This window comes from Haliotis rubra, unplaced genomic scaffold (genome assembly GCF_003918875.1).
Source record: "Haliotis rubra isolate DU_JTF1 unplaced genomic scaffold, ASM391887v1 Scf735, whole genome shotgun sequence".
Lineage (NCBI taxonomy): Eukaryota > Metazoa > Mollusca > Gastropoda > Lepetellida > Haliotidae > Haliotis > Haliotis rubra.
In genome coordinates this window covers 11,467-33,089 of record NW_025767452.1, presented here as the reverse complement: position 1 = coordinate 33,089, position 21,623 = coordinate 11,467, and the positions used below count along the sequence as shown (strand labels likewise).

The window sequence follows — 21,623 nt, the reverse complement described above, 5'->3', positions numbered from 1 at the left end:
ATGAGTTGTGTGTAAATCCATTTGGATTAAATACAAAATCATCTACGGTACGAGTGTCGGTTTTATGCAAATGTATCAAATAAATCTTTCTCCAGATCATCCCATCATTCCTCTTGCTCTTCCTCCCTCACTTTACTCATAGAGAAGGGTTTCCTGGCTCATTGCGCTGCTGTCATGGGCTCCATCGCAACGGCGTTCAACCAGTAGCCTGTGGGCTATATGACAAGGGCAAGCGGCCCCGTGAGACCCCCAAAACTTTCAGCTGCCTCTTCCTGCCTGACAACATGCCCGTTCAATCTGTGGATGGTCTTGTAGGTGTCTTCTGGACTGGACTGTCTGGACGTGCAACCTTTGACCAAGGTTTTTTATAACAATATAAAATTATTTCTTTCTTTTTGTGCTGTGTGTTCTTTGACTCGAACCTATGAAGATCCGGGTTAGAATTGATCTTCAGCAACTCATCCTTGTCGTAAGAGGCGACTAACAGGATCGGGTGGTCAGGCTCGCTCAGTTTGTTGAAACGTGTCATCGTATCCCAATTGCGTAGATAGATGCTCATGCTGTTGATCACTGGATTGTCTGGTCCAGACTTGATTATTTACATACCGCCATATAGCTGGAATATTGCTGAGTGCGGACTGAAATTAAACTCACTCACACATTCGAGTACTTCGTGTAGTTAACACGCATGACTATCCCCTTTCTATGAGACATAATTATTACGTCACAATGTGATAATTCATCAGGTGTTACCTCAAGAGCATATATGGGAATGAACTGTGTATTTTATTGTGATGGCAAAGTTACACATAACTATCACAACCTGATCCTCCAAGTCGACCATGCCATGTTTACAGGTTCCTGATGATCTGCCCTGTCAGTGAACTCCTTTGGGCACACAATGACGGAAACTCATCTTCTAAGATAATGAAAGATGTCTATAATCCTCCTCACTTCAAACAGGATCACGAAACATTAAGTACTGAAGACAGATATTTCTTTAATACAGACCATTCCGGCGATGAGAAATATTGCTTCCAGTAATGAAATATATTGCAAAGTCCGCTCTCAAGAAGCAGGATTTGTGCTTGTGATAAACATCATCATTGAACTTTGGTCAATCCGGGCCGGAGTCGGCAGTCATGTGACTATGTAGAAATCATTTCATCTGGACCAAGGTATTATGCCTTCAAGTACTGCATGTGCATTTTTATTTTAAGTCCCCATTTGTGTTGGTAATAAACGTGGGCCACAAATCCCTCGCAGTGATCTAACATTAATGTTTTACCCTATCAAATTGCGGTGTTGTTGGTGCAACACTGGGATTCGAACCCGATTCCTTGACACCACCGTAAATATAAGTACTATAAAAGAGTGTTATTTTTTCAAATTTGAAAACCCTTGAGAACAATATGTGTTTATGTTTTAAGAACAATGAGATCTAATCAACGAGGGCGGTGAGGTAGCCTAGTGATTAAGGCGTTCACTCGTCACACCGAAGACCCGGGTTCGATTCCCCAGATGAGTATAATGTGTGAAGCCCATTTCTGGTGTCCCCGCCTTGATGTTGCTGGAATATTGCTAAAAGCGGCGTAAAACTAAACTCACTCACTCACGCTAATCAAGGAAATATTCCCCGGAACATCGAGGATGATACAAACTGTGTTTACGAATCACCAACTTCGTCCACATGATGTATGTAGGCTTTTTGTCACTTGATGCTCGTTTAAGTAAATAAACAATAATTCTTCGGGGAGGGGCTGGTCCTGCTGCAACATGAACCTATCGCCAGCCCGCTCCCAAAAACAAGTAACGGTAACTAGACCCATAATGGTGAGATTAACCCTCGGTAGGAACTATCGACGATGTGACATGAAAATGATGTACAGTCCTGAACAGCCACTTACGATCGGAGCGTTTATATTGTGTCTGTATTGTCAAGCAGAAAACCCGCAGAGTGCGGTATCGGATTTACCTGTTAATAGCTATGGCATCAAAGTGCCGTTCAAAGAGGGATTTCCTGGATTTGGCGGGATGATGTTACATCAGGATGATGAGGCTTGATCGCTAACTGTGAACATACCTGATGGTTATGGCCACGGTGACACATTATTGCTCCTAATGACGGTGGATCATTCTACTCTCTTATTATGGTTCTATTAAATTGGATTTCTGTTTTCAATGCTCGCGTAATTTTTCATGGTATATAATTACAATTAGAAGGAAAGTTTTTTCTCGAGCTAGTTTTTTAATCGTAGTTACGCGACTATAACCCACTGACTTGTAATAAAAACATATAAAGCGTGGCTCGTCACGCCGAAGACCCGGGTTCGATTCCCCACATGTGCACAATGTGTGAAGCCCGTTTCTGGTGTCCCCTGTCGTTATATTGCTGGAATTTTGCTAAATGTAGCGTAAAACCATACTCACTCCCTTGAGGTTGCGTTTTAAATAGTTTTGTCCAATAGACTGGAGCTAATGATGATCCGGCTGATAATTGGTCCTCAGCAACTCATGTTTGGCATCGTATGCAATTAGGGCAGATCGACGCTCATGAGCACTTATTGTCTTGTCCAGACTCGATTATTTACCGACCGCTGTCAGAAAAGTGAAAAATGTGCGGTGTTGAACATGCAAATCAACAAACAGACCATTACACTAATTCCTTCTATTCACAAAAAAAGGAGGGGAGGCTGGAGAGAGATAGGGGTAGCGGTCGGTGGGGGTAGCTTTGAGGTTAAACTGTTCACGCCGAAGTCGATTCCCCACATGGGTACAATGTGTGATGCCTATTTTGGTGTCCCCCGCCGTGATATTGCTGGAATATTGCTAAGAGTGGCGTAAAACCATACTCACTCACTCACGTTCACGAAGATTGCTACTTGGGACAATCGATACCAACATATTGTACATGCATGAAAAGCATGTACATGAATGAAAAGCAACGGTTATAATTTTGAAATGACCACACTGCTCAAAATGGTAACGCTAGAACATCTATTACCACTGACTGATCCAAAGATGGTGATGCACCATGTCCTTCCAATGTTGTGTGAAACCCCTTTCAAAATCTGGATCCTCCGAACCTGGATTATCAACGTTAAATCCCCGAGTCCCAAATCCGAGCAACAACGTCGATCAATGACGTCAATTTACATTTTATGGTGGCCACTTCGATTCCAATTCCCATGGCAGTTTATGACGAGGGAACTCGACTCTGTAAGCCAGAACTCGACTCTGTAAGCCAGTCCACAATTTAGCAAAACTCATTACCTAATCACGTGACAAACAGCATCAAGCGTCAGCGATCCAACCACCGACACTGTGTACGGTGTATATGGTTTAGAGGAACGACAACGTCGACGAACATCGTGTTAAAAGTAGGACGAAAATATCCATCACGATGTAATCAAATTGAAAGTACAGAGATCAATAATGTTTCGAATTATACAATTATCTGGACAGATGGATTTCTATTCAAGTCAATATTGTCTTTAGAGGAAATCTGTTAAATCAGATGTTCAACAGCCATGCACAGTAATATTTACCCTCCGGCCAAATTCCATCCTCAGTTATATGGGATTTCATTATCTAAAGGCACCAAACTGCTACACCTCATTACCGTGGCGTATATATTTCAATGGTATGGTTATGTCGTCACTATAGAAAGACCAAGTCATTTCCTTTGTTAGCAGATCATTAATCTACATTACAATGACGTTACTATCTGTTATTCTCGGCGTAATGAATGGGATATTGTGTTACGTAGGGGCGTTCTGGGTTAGCAAGCAAAAGTACAAAAAATGTCTGTCTTTACATTTCCATGGTTGAAGTACATCACTTTTAAGGGGTCACACATGGAATCCTAGAAGGGACATTTTCGCGCTTTGGTTAATTTTGACACTTTTTTGCTTGTTTTTATATCTATGGGTGACATCGCGACAATGTTCCAGGGTACCACATTCACGTATTGAAGTTAAAAACAGAAACAGTCAGTATATGACTTGGGTTTAAAGCCGCTTTGTACAGTATTCCATCTAGTCTGTCCCCGAACCACATTATTTTCTCTTCTGCAATGGACCGCCTCCGTGGTGTAGTGGTTAGAGCGTCGGCCCGGAGAGCGGAAGGTCGCAGGTTCGATCCCCGACCGCGTCATACCAAAAGACGTTAAAACATGGTACTTGTTGCTCCCTCCCTGTTGGGTACAACAAGGACTGGTCGGCCCGGAGTCAGTATAATGTGTCTGAGTTGGGTATTCCTGCTTCACTGCGGCATGGTATCTCAGTGGGCTAGCACTATGAAACCTGCTTAAGTCTGGGCTAGTACAAGAAGCCGCACATACACACATACACACGCTTGCAGGTCGTCATATGAACGAAATATTCTCAAGCACGACGTAAAACCCAATTTCACCTCACCTCACCTTCTGCAATGCTGAACCCGGGCCTTCAGTGTGACAAGCGAAGGCTTTAACCACTAGGCTACCCAGCCGCCTCGACAAACCTTGAGACATAACAGAGGCGAGACGGAATTTGAACCATGGTCATGGGTTATTCGGGATTCGAAACAACCGCAAAATAATGATTAAGTCATGAATAAGCAGACTCAAGCTTTCACTTCGAGAGAACCGTTCGTTCGACACAAGGGCCTTTGAATAAATGTAAAATATGAAGCATCCCAATCTTTCCTTATTCGTGTCTCTTAAATGTGTAGCCTGCTGGTTAAAGGGTTCGCTCGTCAGGCCGAATACCCTTGTTCGATTCCCCATAATTTTAAACGTATGATGCCAATCCTCAGTGTGTCAAATTTTGCTCTCTCACACACTGTACCTTTACAGAGGCCATGTGACAGTGCTGACCAAGGCAATGAAGAGTTACGCCCCTTCTATTAAGAATTTCTACAAACTGAACGAATTTTACAAGCGCTTCAGTCACTATGGCCACACACGCTACTCCTAAAATCATGTTCACGAGATGTTTATGCTTTTAACTGTTACCAATATATCCGAGATCTGAAATTAATGAAAAAAGAAATGGTATTTGATTTAAACAGAATTGTGAAATTTTAACCTAAATGATTTGACAGTTAGAGGTTTGGCCCCGGTTTAATTTTAAACGTGTCTCCTACGAATCTTTTGTTTGTTTAACTTCGCACTCATCAATATTCAAGCTATATGTCTAATAGTAAGCGAATCTGAACCAGCCAGTCTAATGATTTTTATCAAGTACAACGATCCTCGTAACTGGGATACGATGACAACCAACTCCGAGAGCCTGTCCACCCGATACACCGATGGTCAGTGTACGCAATGACCTTGAAGATCTCATTGTTGTGACTGTTTCCCGAGTGTACCATACACAATCACCTCACCTCGCCAGACCTCCAAAGACTCGAGTGAGCGTGTAGGAAACGAATTAGCTTCTGGAAACCAAACAACGGCCTTTTGAACAACAGCTGTTCATATGCAGCAAACACACTCTCAATATTCAAAAAGATACAAATATATTTTGTTCATTCAATTTACGTTGTTCACACAATCTGCGCTCTCCTGATGGACAAGCAAACCGACATGCCAAATATCCAGCTGTGGCAACCTAGACGGAAAGTTAACCTAGACGCGAAAGTTAACCCAGACGCGAAGGTTAACGCGAAGACGCGAAGGTTAACCCAGACGCGAAAGTTAACCCAGACGCGAAGGTTAACCCAGACGCGAAAGTTAACCCAGACGCGAAGGTTAACCCAGACGCGAAGGTTAACCCAGACGCGAAGGTTAACCCAGACGCGAAAGTTAACCCAGACGCGAAGGTTAACCCAGACGCGAAGGTTAACCCAGACGCGAAGGTTAACCCAGAACGTATAGACATACATTTATTTTTGTTTTTAATGAACAACCAAGAAATAACATTTCCATGCACAGGATATAGCTTACATTCATACGAAGCAATACCAAAGGTCACACTTAAACAACACTGCTTCGAGCTTGAAGTGTCGAAATAACATATATCTCGAAGAAAAAGCTTGTTAAATGAGTCACTATACGGTTCTGTCGAACATCGGATAATTCGAAGTATTTACTTAGGTCACTATTACTTCGATACAACTGTGTTTGTCTAGAGCAACAGATCATCATGCAAACGTCATACACTTACGAATATCCAGTATTTTTCAAAGAAATGAGTCACGTTCCTGAATCCAGGAACTAGTGCTGAAAGCCGAGAGTAAAGTCGTTATTACTGATAGGTGTCCCGTCCGCAACGTGTCAGTCCATTAACCCTCTTATGCCGAGCTGAAGGCAGGATAATAACAAATGCCATCTTTATGACGGGGGCGAACCACCGACTTCCCGCTCTCCGGAGAGACGCTTTATCCACTGTTAGTATTACAATAATTGGACAACAATGCTGAAAAGATGAGTTGTGTGTAAATCCAATTGGATTAAATACAAAATCATCCACGGTACAAGTGTCGGTATTATTTCTCCAGGTGATCCTGTCATTCCTCTTGCTCTTCCTCCCTCACTTTACTCATAGAGAAGGGTTTCCTGGCTCATTGCACTGCTGTCATGGGTTTCATCGCAACGGCGTTCAACCAGTAGCCTGTGGGCTATGTGACAAGGGCAAGCGGCCCTGTGAGACCCCCAAAACTTTCAGCTGCCTCTTTCTGCCTCACAACATGCCCGTTCAATTTGTGGATGGTCCTTTAGGTGTCTTCTGGACTGGACTGTCTGGACGTGCAACCTTTGACCAAGGTTTTTATCACAATATAAAATTATTTCTTTCTTTTTGTGCTGTGTGTTCTTTGACTCGAACCTATGAAGATCCGGGTTAGAATTGATCTTCAGCAACTCATCCTTGTCGTAAGAGGCGACTAACAGGATCAGGTGGTCAGGCTCGCTCAGTTGGTTGAAACGTGTGATCGTATCCCAATTGCGTAGATAGATGCTCATGCTGTTGATCACTGGATTGTCTGATCCAGACTCGATTATTTACAGACCGCCATGCATATAGCTGGAATATTGTTGAGTGCGGAGTGAAATTAAACTCACTCACATACTCGAGTACTTAGTGTAGTTAACACGCATGACTATCCCCTTTCTATGAGACATAATTATTACGTCACAATGTGATAATTCATCAGGTGTTACCTCAAGAGCATATATGGGAATGAACTGTGTATTTTATTGTGATAGCAAAGTTACACATAAGTATTACAACCTGATCCTCCAAATCGACCATTTCATGTTTACGGGTTCCTGATGATCTGCCCTGTAGGTGAACTCCTTTGGGCACACAATGACGGAAACACATCTTCTAAGATAATGAAAGATGTCTATAATCCTCCTCACTTCAAACAGGATCACGAAACATTAAGTACTGAAAACAGATGTTTCCTTAATACAGACCATTCCGGCGATGAGAAATATTGCTTCCAGTAATGAAATATATTGCAAAGTCCGCTCTCAAGAAGCAGGATTTGTGCTTGTGATAAACATCACCATTGTTCCGGAGTCGGCAGTCATGTGACTATGTAGAAATCATTTCATCTGGACCAAGGTATTATGCCTTCAAGTACTACATGTGCATTTTTATTTTCAGCCCCCATTTGTGTTGGTAATAAACGTGGGCCACAAATCCCTCGCAGTCATCTAACATTAATGTTTTACCTCTATCAAACTGTGGTGTTGTTGGTTTGAAAACCCTTGAGAGCAATCTGTGTTTATGTTTTAAGAACAATGAAATCTAATCCAGGGCTCCAGATAATATATCAACATCAGGAGTAGATACTCCTTATTTTTTCAATACAGGAGTACTGGAAAACCTCGAGAGTACTGAATGGAATTTACTGGAGTTTCAGTAATATTGTGTTTCGTTTCACATATGTACCACAACATTGCTACTATTGTGTAAACAGGTCAATTAACAATAAAAAAACAATTGTATAGGGCTGCCGTGGTCGAATGTGCGTGTAGGTGTGTTGGAAACAGCGTCCGCATCAGCACTACGGCCTTGAACTAAGAATCCTGGTATTTTTTATTGAAATGCTGAGATGTCCGTCTACATTTCATATGCAGACCATACCTTTCCATTCCTTCCCAAAATATTCTAAAAAATCGTCGAAAACTGCCAAAATAGATGGCCCCTACAGCTTGGAACATCATATTTATATAGGGCTGCCGTGGTCGAAGGTGCGTGTAGGTGTGTTGGAAACAGCGGCCTCATGAACACTACGGCCTTGAACTAAGACTCCTTGTATTTTTTATTGAAATGCTGTGATTACCGTCTATATTTCATGCGCAGACCATACCTTTCCATCCCTTCCCAAAATATTCTGAAAAATCGCCGAAAACTGCCAAAATAGATGGCCCCCACAGCTTGGAACATCATATTTATATAGGGCTGCCGTGGTCGAAGGTTCGTGTAGGCGTGTTGGAAACAGCGACCGCATCAACACTACGGCCTTGAACTGAGACTCCTTGTATTTATTTCTGAAATGCTGAAATGTCCGTCTACATTTCATGTGCAGACCATACCTTTCCATACCTTCCCAAAATATTCCTAAAAATCGCCGAAAACTGCCAAAATAGATGGCCCCACAAATTATTCTAAAAATCGCTTGGAACATCAATGTGCGTGTAGGTGTGTTGGAAACAGCGACTGTATCAACACTACGGCGTTGAACTGAGACCTTCCCAAATATTCTGAAAATCGCGCCGATGTATTTTTCTGAAGTGCTTGAGATTTCCGTCTACATTTCATGTGCAGACCATACCTTTCCATCCCCTCCCAAAATATTCTGAAAAATCGCCGAAAACTGCCAAAATAGATGGCTCCCCAGCTTGGAACATCATATTTATATGGGGCTGCCATGGTCGAATTTGCGTGTAGGTGTGTTGGAAACAGCGACCGCATCAACACTGTGGCGTTGAACTGGGACTCTTTGTATTCTTTTTTGAAATGCTGAGATTTCCGTCTACATTTCATGTGCAGACCATACCTTTCCATCCCCTCCCAAATTATTCTAAAAAATCGGCGAAAACTGCCAAAATAGATGACCTCCCAGCTATGAACATCAATGTGCGTGTAGGTGTGTTGGAAACAGCGACCGCATCAACACCGTGGCGTTGAACTAAGACTCTTTGTATTTTGTTCTGAAATGCTGAGATGTCCGTCTACATTTCATGTGCAGACCATACCTTTCCATCCCTTCCCAGAATATTCTAAAAAATCACCGAAAACTGCCAAAATAGATGACCCCCCAGCTTGGAATATCAATGTGCGTGTAGGTGTGTTGGAAACAGCGGCCTCATCAACACTACAGCGTTGAACTGAGACTCCCTGTATTTGTTTCTGAAATGCTGAGATGTCCGTCTACATTTCATATGCAGACCATACCTTTCCATCCCTTCCCAAATATTCTGAAAAATCGCCGAAAACTGCAAAATAGATGGCCCCAACAGCTTGGAACATCATATTGATATAGGGCTGCCTCGGTCGAAGGTGCGTGTAGGTGTGTTGGAAACAGCTACCGTATCAACACTACGGCCTTGAACTAAGAATCCTGGTATTTTTTATTGAAATGCTGAGATTTCCGTCTACATTTCATATGCAGACCATACCTTTCCATCCCTTACCAAAATATTCTGAAAAATCGCCGAAAACTGCAAAATAGATTGCCCCAACAGCTTGGAACATCATATTGATATAGGGCTGCCGTTGTCGAATATGCGTGTAGGTGTTTTGGAAACAGCGACCGCATCAACACTACGGCCTTGAAATAAGACTCCTTGTATTTTTTTCTGAAATACTGAGATTTCCGTCTACATTTCATGTGCAGACCATACCTTTCCATCCCTTCCCGACGCATCTTAGACGGATGAGGCTTCTTCCGAAGGGCGTTGATCCTTCGTGCCGAACGTCTGCGTTGACAGGTTGTCCTGTGTAGTCACTGTAGAAGACGTCTTCGATTTCTTCTTAGATGTGATCTCAGGGATGAGGATGGGCGGCTCATCATAGACATCTACTTCTTCCAGAGGGACGATCTCAGCTGAAAAGGACCTCGTCCTCCGCGTTGCCCCGTGTGGAGACTTCGCCAAAGTCTTCGTTGTAGCTGCCTTCTTCCTCTTGGAAGATGATGCCCTAGTCTTCTTAGACTGCGAAGAGGGTGTCTCAGATGTAGATGACCTCTTCCTGGAGCCAGCGGTATCTATGGCAGCAACCTCCTCCGTAGACGACCCCGGTAGACCACTGGAATGGTGTATCTGCGCAGACACCAACTGCCGGTCCTCTGCAAGCTTGTAAAGACATGTCGTGTAATTCTCGTCTGGACCTGTCCTTTGCACGTCTAGACAGATAATATGAATGTTTATAAAATGCAATATCAGACAGATGAAGACACAACTGACAACGAGTGTCAGATAAACATATAGGCTTGCAATTAGGACATAGGTTATGCAGATCAACAGCAGAAAAATGATACCTACAACCAGAACAAGATTTCATCAATTGTAAACAATGTGAATAATCACGTAAAAAACGTAAAAAACGTAGAAATTTGAGAATTAATTCCGTAAAATATTGTAGGTAAATGTTAACTAAAGCATTATACAGATAATTTAGAAAAAAGACTAAATAATAAAAGGATATAAAGCCGTATAGGGGACCAGATGCTCTCACAACCGCCCACTCGGGCGAATCAGGAGAGAGTGAAGAGCATGGGAGACAGGTGGCGCCGTTTCCCGCCAAAACCTGGGAAGGGAGGTGACTCCTGGTAACTGATTTTACGTCCGCTTTTTTTAAGGGAGCTTCAAAAGGGGATTCAAGGGTTCCACTAGCATTCGGAAGGAAAGGGAGACATGAGTCAGGATAAGGAAAAATCAGGGGTTTGGATTAATCAACCCTTGCAAATCTGCACATTCTGAATAAATTTTCACTTTTATTGACAGCTTGAGTTGAAAATGTAAGAATTGTGTTTCCGGCAATGGCTTCTCAAAAAGAAAGAACCAGTCTCACTAACAAGCGTCAACCAATCAGATGGGTTGCTTTGACCACACACCCGTTTTGTGCAGACCTATTGTCCTCCGTTTGTGTCAAGATCGTTTGGCTGAGGGTCAAACTTGGGTTTCAAAATCAATTCGCAGAAATAACAATAAAGAATTGGTATGTGTGATGAGTGCATGAGATGGTAGCGTAGCAATCGGCAAAGGAGTACACCAAAGCGTCCAGACTTGTCTTGATGTATTGTACTGTGAAGAATTTCGTGTCGGGGGTCATCTCAAAAATAATATTTTTTAAACTGTAATCCTCGCAAAGACACGTGGGCCTGTGGTCATAGTTTGGTTCAGGTAGAAGCGTCCTGACACTGTCGTTTGCCTACCTGCACTTCCTTCTTGGTACCCAGCTTCTCAATACGCTCCAACACCTCATCAAACGGCATCATGGGAAACAGACGGTGAGCCCAGTGTTCCAGGTACTTCATCATCACTCGCAGGTCATCAGCCTGGATAGACAGTTTCTCATCCAATCAGCATGACACAGAACAGAACAACACATCTAACCAATGAAGACTGAAAATTCAATATCAGACATTATAATTCGCCTCCTAGTGTGAACAGACGTGTAGTATTGTGCAAGCCTACTTGTTAAAGATATCATCCAGGGTCCCGATCAACAATGCCTTCTGTTTCTCTATACCACTGACAATCTACCGAACCCCTACTCATCCTCATGTGTGCATTTAGTGTAGTAGAATGGGAACAGAATGCTAACCTCATGACCTCGACCTTTGAATTTGACATCCTTGAAAACCCGCGGTAGAAGTGGTATTCCTCTGTCTCCGCTCAACCTGACAGACAGAACATTTTAACAATTAACATTTAGCATTGTGTTCGGTCATCAACTTCAGCATTTATCCACTAGTCAGCCTTCACTCATGAATACGTAGGCTATTACATGTTACATGGCATAAAACTGATTTGAGACCCAGGTAATAAAATGAAGCCAGGATGAAAATATCCCAAAGGAAAATCATTTCACTTTAAGTTTATTCGAGTTTTCGAGAACCCTAATGTTTCTTTATATGGAAGCAATGTATAGAGTAGATGTTGCAAATGCTGCATGATAAATCTTGCCAACATAATAATCTGAGCTCTATACTAAACCAGACTGCATCTGGTGCTCAACGAGGAGCCAGCAATGTTATATGTTGCTATCAGCAATAATCCAGTAACATCTTGACTTGACATATAACAAATAAGCAACAACCCGGGAAGATCCTGGTCAGAACTGCTCTTTAGCGACCCAGTACTTGTTGTAAGAGGACCCAGGAAGATACAGGTAGAAATTGCTCTTTAGCAACCCAGTACTTGGTGTAAGAGGACCCAGGAAGATACAGGTAGAAATTGCTCTTTAGCAACCCAGTATTTGGTGTAAGAGGACCCGGGAAGATACAGGTAGAAATTGCTCTTAGCGACCCAGTGCTTGGTGTAAGAGGACCCAGGAAGATACAGGTAGAAATTACTCTTAGCGACCCAGTGCTTGCTGTAAGAGGACCGAGGAAGATACAGGTAGAAATTGCTCTTTAGCAACCCAGTACTTGTTGTAAGAGGACCCAGGAAGATACAGGTAGAAATTGCTCTTTAGCGACCCAGTACTTGCTGTAAGAGGACCCAGGAAGAGACAGGTAGAAATTGCTCTTTAGCAACCCAGTATTTGGTGTAAGAGGACCCAGGAAGATACAGGTAGAAATTGCTCTTAGCGACCCAGTACTTGCTGTAAGAGGACCCAGGAAGATACAGGTAGAAATTGCTCTTAGCGACCCAGTGCTTGGTGTAAGAGGACCCAGGAAAATACAGGTAGAAATTGCTCTTTAGCGATCTAGTACTTGGTGTAAGAAGACCCGGGAAGATACAGGTAGAAATTGCTCTTTGCGACCAAGTGCTTGGTGTAAAAGGATTCGGGAGGATACAGGTAGAAATTGCTCTTAGCGACTCAGTGCTTGGTGTAAGAGAACCAAGGAAGATACAGGTAGAAATTGCTCTTTAGCGATCCAGTACTTGGTGTAAGAGGACCCGGGAAGATACAGGTAGAAATTGCTCGTTAGCGATCCAGTACTTGGTGTAAGAGGACCCAGGAAGATACAGGTAGAAATTGCTCTTTAGCGACCCAGTGCCTGGTGTAAAAGGATTTAATCTTCAGCAACCCAATATTTGTTGCAGTAAGTGAATGAGTTTAAAACTAGCCTCACTCAGCAATATACCAGCTATTTTGTGGCAGTCTGTAAATAATCAGATCTGGATCAGATAATCAAGTGATCAACAGCATGTGCATCGATCTACGCAACTGGGATACAATGACATGAGTCAACCAAGACAGTGAGTCTGACCATGGCACCCGATGCTTGTTGTAAGAGGCGACTAATGGGATTGGGTGGGTGTTCCGGCTCCATGACTTGGTTGAAACATGTCATCGTATCCTAATTGCTTAGGATTGATGCTAATATGCCAACCATTGAATTGTCCAAACAAGATTATTCACAGATAGTTATTTAGCTGGTCCAAACAAGATTATTTACAATTAGTCATTTAGTTGAATATTGCTGAGTGTGGCTTTAAACAACAAACAAAAACAAAACAAATTGGGAATAGAACTATGCCTTCAGTGTGAGAAACACTTTAACTACTAGGCTACATGACTTCCCTGTGTGGAATGATCTAAGACTCACAAGTAAACTTGGCAGACAGATTTTGAACAACACTAAATGTTGCTCCAAACAGGCAATGAGTGAGTGAGTTGAGTTTTACGTCACACTCAGCAATATTCCAGCTATATGGCGGTGGTCTGTAAATAATCGAGTCTGGACCAGACAATCCAGTGGTCAAAAGCATGAGCATCGATCTGCACAAATGGGAACTGATGACATGTGTCAACCAAGCCTGACCACCTGATCCTGTTCGTCGCCTCCTACGACAAGCATGTGTTACTGAAGGCCAATATTCTAACCAAGACCTTCAAGGGTAACAAACAGGCGATGAGCAGCCTGGAAAAATCCCTGCTGCCCGTTCACACAAAACAAAACACAAACCTTGAAGCATCTAGTTGCGGCTGTGGCCGTCTCACCACCTTCTTCCCAGCACCTTTCATTCCCTTCAGCTTGGCCAACACATCAGCATTTTCTGTTGAAGCAATGTTCATCATAGAAATATGTCATACAAGTAGGGATGTCACGATACATAAATTGCACGAATCGATACGTATCAAAATACCTATTTTCGCTGTATTATTTCGTAAATTTAGTTACATTTTGAACATTAATATTACTTTTCTTGTTATTGTCCATGAAAAGATTAACATATTTTATTCTAAAAGATGAAAAAAGTTTTAATTTCCCCTCTTTGTGAATGAAAAATATCATATATAACTTACATAACATCAAAAAACATGATACAACTGCAAAATGTTAACGATACATTAACATATTTAAACAGATACTTTCAAAACTAAATATCGATACAGTTTTGAATGTATCGACAATTGTATCGTCTTAGAAAAAGTATCGATGCATCAATGCATCGTGGCATGCCTACATACAAGAGAAGTGTGGAGAGAAGAACATGTCCCTAGACATGCACACACAATGCGTTTCAGGAACAAATTTTCCTTTCCTACCGCAAACACTGATTCTAGCACGACAATGTGTGATACTCGATTCTGATTGGCTGAGAGCTCATAAAAACCGTACTTAAATGACAGTTTAAGGACCGCTAATTAAAGTGACCGATTCACCGCGTATGAATACAACGAACTCGTTGACCCTATTGTTTGTAAACAAACATGTCGGACATCGGCAATTTCTATCTCGGCAGCATCTTTGGTGTTTTTGAAGTAAAAAGCGAATGGTTTGAAGAAGAATTTTTAAACCCTTATCCCACTGAAGAAACTACGAAGCTGGAAAATCCGTCAGCAGCGCAAAAAACGGCAGTATATTCAAAGCGACTCCAGATCTACGTGTGGTAGACGTCGACAACACACGTCGGCCCACACATCCTAACCGCTTCCGTCCCGGCCGTAATGCCCAGTCTTCCACTTCCACTGTCCATGTATCCCACATAAAACGTGGCATGTCAGGTCTTTTCCAAATTGGGAATAGTAGGGTGGTTATCAACAATTATTACCGTGAATAAAGTTAGCGGCGACTAAACTTAGCGAGTTCACGGCTTGCATTTGGGCGAGTCGATTGTCATACAGGAGGGGAGATCAATAATTCGCTCGAGAAAAATCAAATAATTGTACTTGCTCACAGTATTAACTGTATACTTTTTTATTTAGGTATGCTACTTGTTACAAATACAAGCATACTGTTTCCTGAAATATAGCATTTATGTTGTTGAAAATGTCTTATTTTGTTCATTACACAACCTGTCCCTCAACCGGACGATTCCAAGCGATTTCCAGGAAAAAGGCCCCTTACCGCCTTGTGTTCTTGCGCGCCAAACAGTTCGGTTTTTTCAAACGCTTATCAGTCGTGCTAGAATGAAGATAAAGCTACTCTGTTTTCAATTTTGCTAACGCGTTCGGTTTTTAAATTACATTTAGCGGTCTTAAATCAACGATAAAGCACCGCAAAATTGAAAACAGAGTAGCTTTATCTTCTAAGTATACTTCATATAATAGACTGAATAACATTCGAAGATATGATTCGACCAGCTGACCCATTCGATATCTTCATCTTTTCATGGACTTGAAGTTATATAGTTGATGAAACAATTCTCAAGAGTGAGTGAGTTTAGTTTTACATCGCACTCAGCAATATTTCAGCTATATGGCAGCGGTCTGTAAATAATCAAGTCTGGACCTAACAAGCCAGTGATGAACAGCATGAGCATCGATCTGCGCAATTGGGACCCGATGACATGTGTCAACCAAGTCAGCGAGCCAGATCACCCGATCCCGTTCGTCGCCTCCTACGACAAGCATGGGTTACAGATGATCAATATTCTAACCCGGACCTTCACGGGTCAATTCTCAAGTGCTTTAGCAAGCACACCATCCTGTATTGATACAGAAAAAACACAATGATGAATCGTAGCATCACTTGTTTCACCACTATACTATATTCAGGGATAGAAATGCAAGTTTTTTAAGGGTGTTGTAGTGCACAGATAATTTAGGTGTGCCTTTGTAAAAGTGTAACTGTGCCCACACCTGTTGAGGATACAATTGAATTAAGCTTTAAACAACAATCATGTCATTTCAATTTATTGTTAAATAAATCAATAAACTTCATGTAAACCTGTAAATTTGTAAGCTGGAGTTCCTGGACACTATCAAGACAGCAAGAATAGTTCAGCTTCACTTGTCCTTGCTTGACCTTCATTTCCGTTTATGTGCACTGTGATTCAAAATAGTCATGCCCATGTTAAGATGTGAGACGGAGAGTGTAACCAATAAACAGAGTGATGGGATGCAAAACTTTAAAATAGCTTTAGCAGAATTTCAGTTGGTCTAATATATCACATTTTCCACAAATTGACTGACTGACTGAGTTTGGTTTTACGCCGCTTTTAGCAATATTCCAGCAACATCACAGCCGGGGACACCAGAAATGGACTTCACACATTGTACCCATGTGGGGATTCGAACCCGGGTCTTTGGTGTGACGAGCCAACGATTTAACCACTAGGCTACCCCACCGCCCTTCCACAAATTGAATCATGGTGAGTACTATTTTAATAATTTTAGTCGTGCCGCCAGGGCACATTGAAAATATTTCATTAGTGCAATTTCAAGTTAGACCGTGCCACGGTATCAAATTCAACACTACTTAGATCCCTGTATATCATAAACATCAACCGTGTGGTTAATTATATAGTCATGATTACCCAGAGGATGGAAATAACCCATTGCCCGACGTCTGAGTCCAGTGTGTTTTTTTCTGTTGGGCAAGCAAATTTGTATGTCAAACTGTACCGGTGGAAAATTATCAGGGCAAGTGATTTTACATGTGCCATTGTACCAGAGTAAACTAGCAATATTAAAGTTATTTCCACCCCTGTTACCGCTGGTTAAAATGATTGATGACTGATAATAACATCAATAGGAAAGATTATTAATGATTATTGATATGAAAATTGTGTTATCGATAATATTGTTCATTAACTTTTGTGATAGAATAAAGTTTTCATTTTCTCATGCAATAAACAAATTACGGACTAAATGATGTTTAGGAAGGTGTTTTGTTAATAATCCAAGCAAAAACACGTCATCACTCACCAGTGTGAGTGAAACATGTAGTTATTTCTTTTAGACATTTTTGCTCAAAGTTATGCTTCTGATATTTATCGATAAACTGTCGATATTTAGTAAATGATTATCGATCTCTATGAATCGATAGACAGCCCTAGTCATGACTGACTGAGTTTGGTTTTACGCAGCTTTTAGCCATATTCCAGCAACATCACGGCGGGGAACACCAGAAATGGGCTTCACACATTGTACCCATGTTGGGATTTGAACCCGGGTCTTTTGCGTGACGAGCGAACACTTTAACCACTAGACTACCCCACCGCTCCCCTAGTCATGATAGTATTTAACGTATACAACACCAATCATTGCAGTTCTGTAACTGTAGCAACACTAACATTACTGACAATTTTGACAGATATATGTCATTGTCCAGAGCTCCTGATAGGATGAACATCAGTGTAACAACTATGAATCAGAATGCGAACAAATATGCATAAACATTTAAAAAAAACTCAACAAATTGTAAAATAACACTGTTCAGAATTTTTCATCATTTTGTATGAAAAACATGGCTTATTTATCACACCAAATATAATCATTGATTGATTCGAATATTATTTACTGGTCAAATGTAGACAACGCCTTTTTATATGAACACTATTGGAATAAATATGCTCAGATGAGTTTTTTGTTTGTTATTTAACGCCACTCTCAGCAATATTACAGCATATGGAAGTAATCTGTAAATAACTGAACATAGACCAGACAATCCAGTGATCAACAGCATGAGCACTGATCTACATAATTGGGATACAATGACATGTGTTAACTATAAAGTCAGCGAGCTTGATCACATGATCATGTTAGTCGTTTACGACAAGCATGGGTTGCCGAAGACATATCTGGGGCACATTATTCCACATATATCTACATCTACATGATCTACGAGGCAAACGTCACCTGGGTCCTGACTGAGAGGCACATCCTCGTCTCCTTCACCGAGGGGCTCCAACTCAGCTGGGAGATCAGGCAGCGTTGAGGGGAAGTCTTCTCTATGGTCATCTCCATCCTCAAAGATCCCATCCATATCTAGGTGCACAGACTCCATCCTCAAATGCTCTGTCTGCTGCTGTGAATAAAAACATGAACAAACATTCTAGAAAAACTATTTGGATGATTAGTAGAAGCCATTTTTGAACTTATCGCTCACTCAAATGTGTCATTTCTATAAAAACAGATTGTTTTACGAGAATCTGGTTTACTATGGTCACAGCTTTCTTGTCCGACATGTCTGAGTCATTACACAGTCCCTCAGCATGGGAGACAACTCTGCAGCACACACACAAAACATGATCAAACTTTACCCATGAACAAGGTGAGGTGAGGTGAAACTGGGTTTAACGTCGTGCTTGAGAATATTTCACTCATATGACGATGTGCCTGCGTGTGTATGCGTATGTACTAGCCCAGACTAAAGCTGGTTTATAGTGCTAGCCCGCTGAAATACCATGCCGCAGTGAAGCATGAATACCCCACTCAGACACAGTATACTGACTCCGAGCCGACCAGTCCTTGTTGTACCAATTAATCCCAAGCGCCGGGCAGGGACCAACAAGTACCATATTTTAACGTCTTTTGGTGTGACGCGGTCGGGGATCGAACCCTCGACCTTCCGCTCTCCGGGCGGACGCTCTAACCACTACTTACCCATGAACAAGATGAAAGGGGCCATCATTTAACATGTTCTAGCACTGATGGAAACTATTTAAGTAGAAAATACCCCATGGTTCCCACAGTAGATGATTCAGACTTGGAAACCAAGGCAGATTAACTTTTATAGCTTGTGAACTAATTGACATATTGCTGCACATGTAATATGTCTTTCAGCAAATGTCACCATTTAAATTAGTTTTAAACATGAATTTTTCACTTCTCTATGGAATTTGTTTTAACCCCTGTGGCTATAGATGCCACTTGCAGAGTACTTTAACTGGGGATGGGTATGTGTGCTGAAAATTAGAGATGGACATAAACTTGGCCGTAATTTATTTCAGTTTTAGATTTGTTTCATTAGTATATATGTAAGGATTGACTGTATTTTTTACAGTTCATTGAGGTATGAATTGAAAATGTGTTGAGCAAACTGTATGCATCCCCAGAGACTTGTATAAATGAACATGTTCAGAGCTCTTGAACATATATTTGCTTCTGAACATGAACATATTTGCATTTGTGGTTATATCACATACATTGAAAACAGCATTCCGCATGAGATATGCAGTTATGGCGTGTACAGAAAGAGACTCCCAAAAGCACATTATCTGTCTCAGAGAAACAACATTTCGAAAAGTAAAGTGTTTTCAATGATGGCGTATCCAGAAACCTAAGAAAATTCTTTAAAAAAATCTTCGTTTCTAAAGATGTGAACTTGCTAATCCGATGTTGCATAAACTTTGAAGAGTTCAAATACTGTTTACTTAGCTAACAGCGTTCATAAAAAGATGCACACCTAGATACATCTTTTATATTGTACCATATATACAACATTGATTGAATTACATTTTGAGCCCATAAGTAAACTAACATGGTGTCATAAGCATGATATGAACACCTTGAGTTAATATTTATCAATATCACGTTTCGATGTCTTACTATGGATAATACACCAGCATGCATAGCAAAAGTAAGACTGGTTCGCCTGACCTGTTCCTCTAGTGACCTACTACGTGGGAGTACTGCACTTTACCGGGCGCACTTTCTCAGATTAATTAGCGCTGCTGGGGTTCCCTAACCCTAACCCCTAACCCTAAGGATAGTAAAGGGTGTCATACCCTAACCCTAAGGATCGTAAAGGGTGGCATACCCTAACCTTGCACTATACCAGGAATACGATTTCATTCATATTAACTAACCCTAACCCTAACCCTAAGGATCGTAAAGGGAGCAGCGAGGGCTGCGCCCGGTAAAGTGCATTCTAGCTATACAAATCATGTCAAATGAATATAATCGACATGTGCCTCTGTTTAACACTATTGCAATCGAAATGGACAAGTTTCGGAAGGAGGAAACGTGTGGAAGGGTTTCCGATGGAAGTACAAAACGAGTGGCACCTGTAGCTTTTCATTTTCTTACCACTGATAAAATAATTGGTATATATGTGCGATGGGTAAAAGTTCCGCCCGTAACCCCCGCTTGAAATGCATTCTATTTTATGATTATTTCGAGGGGTTATGGTTTAGGTTTATTGTAGGCTTTCTTTAAAAAAACGAACAACATCTACTCTTAGGCATAAAATGCACTTTAACGGGCGCAGCCCTCGCTGCTCCCTTTACGATCCTTAGGGTTAGGGTTTAGGGTCAGTGTATGCCACCCTTTACGATCCTTAGGGTTAGGGGTTAGGGTTAGGGAACCCCAGCAACACTAATTAATCTGAAAAAGTGCGCCCGGTAAAGTGCAGTGCTCCTGATAATAAACGGGGGTTGCGGGCGGGAAACTTTCCGTGCGATGTTGAAATGTTGTCAATGAATGAGATGGTATAACAGAGGCCGTATCTAACAAAACAGCTGATGTGCGAGATTGTTGGGTAAATGTGGGCAAGCTGTGAATGTAGAAAGCACTTCAACTGATATTCAATGGAATTATTAGCTGAATACAATCTTGTAAATGTACCTCGGAAATGTATGCAACACAGATTCTTCGAAATAATGTGAAGAACACCAAGGTATCTTTGATATCGAAGAGCACCTGTTTCGCGGCAAATCCTTTAAACGTCGGAAGTGAGACTACGCATGCGCTGAATTTCATCGTCTGCAGTACTTCCGCTCGAAATCTAGACTTACTAAATCTCCCATAAAAACGACACAGTCGAAATGTTAATAGCTTCATTCAGTACGTTCTAACGTAGATTCTATCATAGTTAGTGCTTCAAGGATCTATCCAATTAATTGAAAACAACAGAAGCGAATTTTACAATCTTTAATTACAACTGTTCATTAGACTGTCTTTTGGATGTTTTAGAATAGAATATGAATATTTTTATCGTAACAACTGTACACAACAATTTGAAAATTATATAAGAGTAATAACTTGCTCCTCGGTTTTCGGTGATGGCAAGAGTGAACTATTTTATTTTGCAGCTTGAATTGTTTTAAAAATTGCTTCTCGTAGAATATTACATTCGCAACAAATATAATCTGAGTAATCATAATTAAAGCTGCTTTTAAAATTATTAAAGATATTCGGTATTTCATGTCGTTTCCGGCTGATATGAGATGCAGGTTTTTAATGCTTACCGTCACTAGAGCATGGAAATGTGGGGACACATTCAGGTTTTGAACCCACAACCATAAGTTTCTGGCACGTGTCTGGGAACTGGGCCAACAG

The 21,623-nt window shown here is 41.4% G+C and overlaps 1 protein-coding gene across 1 annotated transcript; it reads right to left on the bottom strand.

Annotated features, from left to right (window-relative positions):
- Nucleotides 1–13,974: 13,974 nt before the first annotated feature.
- Nucleotides 13,975–21,119, bottom strand: LOC124259759. The gene is made up of 3 exons (XM_046693956.1): nucleotides 21,080–21,119; nucleotides 18,201–18,369; nucleotides 13,975–14,170 (listed from the first exon to the last, which is right to left on the bottom strand). The coding sequence occupies exons 1-3, from the start codon at nucleotides 21,089–21,091 to the stop codon at nucleotides 14,058–14,060; spliced, it is 294 nt and encodes a 97-aa protein (XP_046549912.1). The 5' UTR covers nucleotides 21,092–21,119; the 3' UTR covers nucleotides 13,975–14,057.
- Between the last annotated feature and the right edge of the window lie 504 nt (nucleotides 21,120–21,623).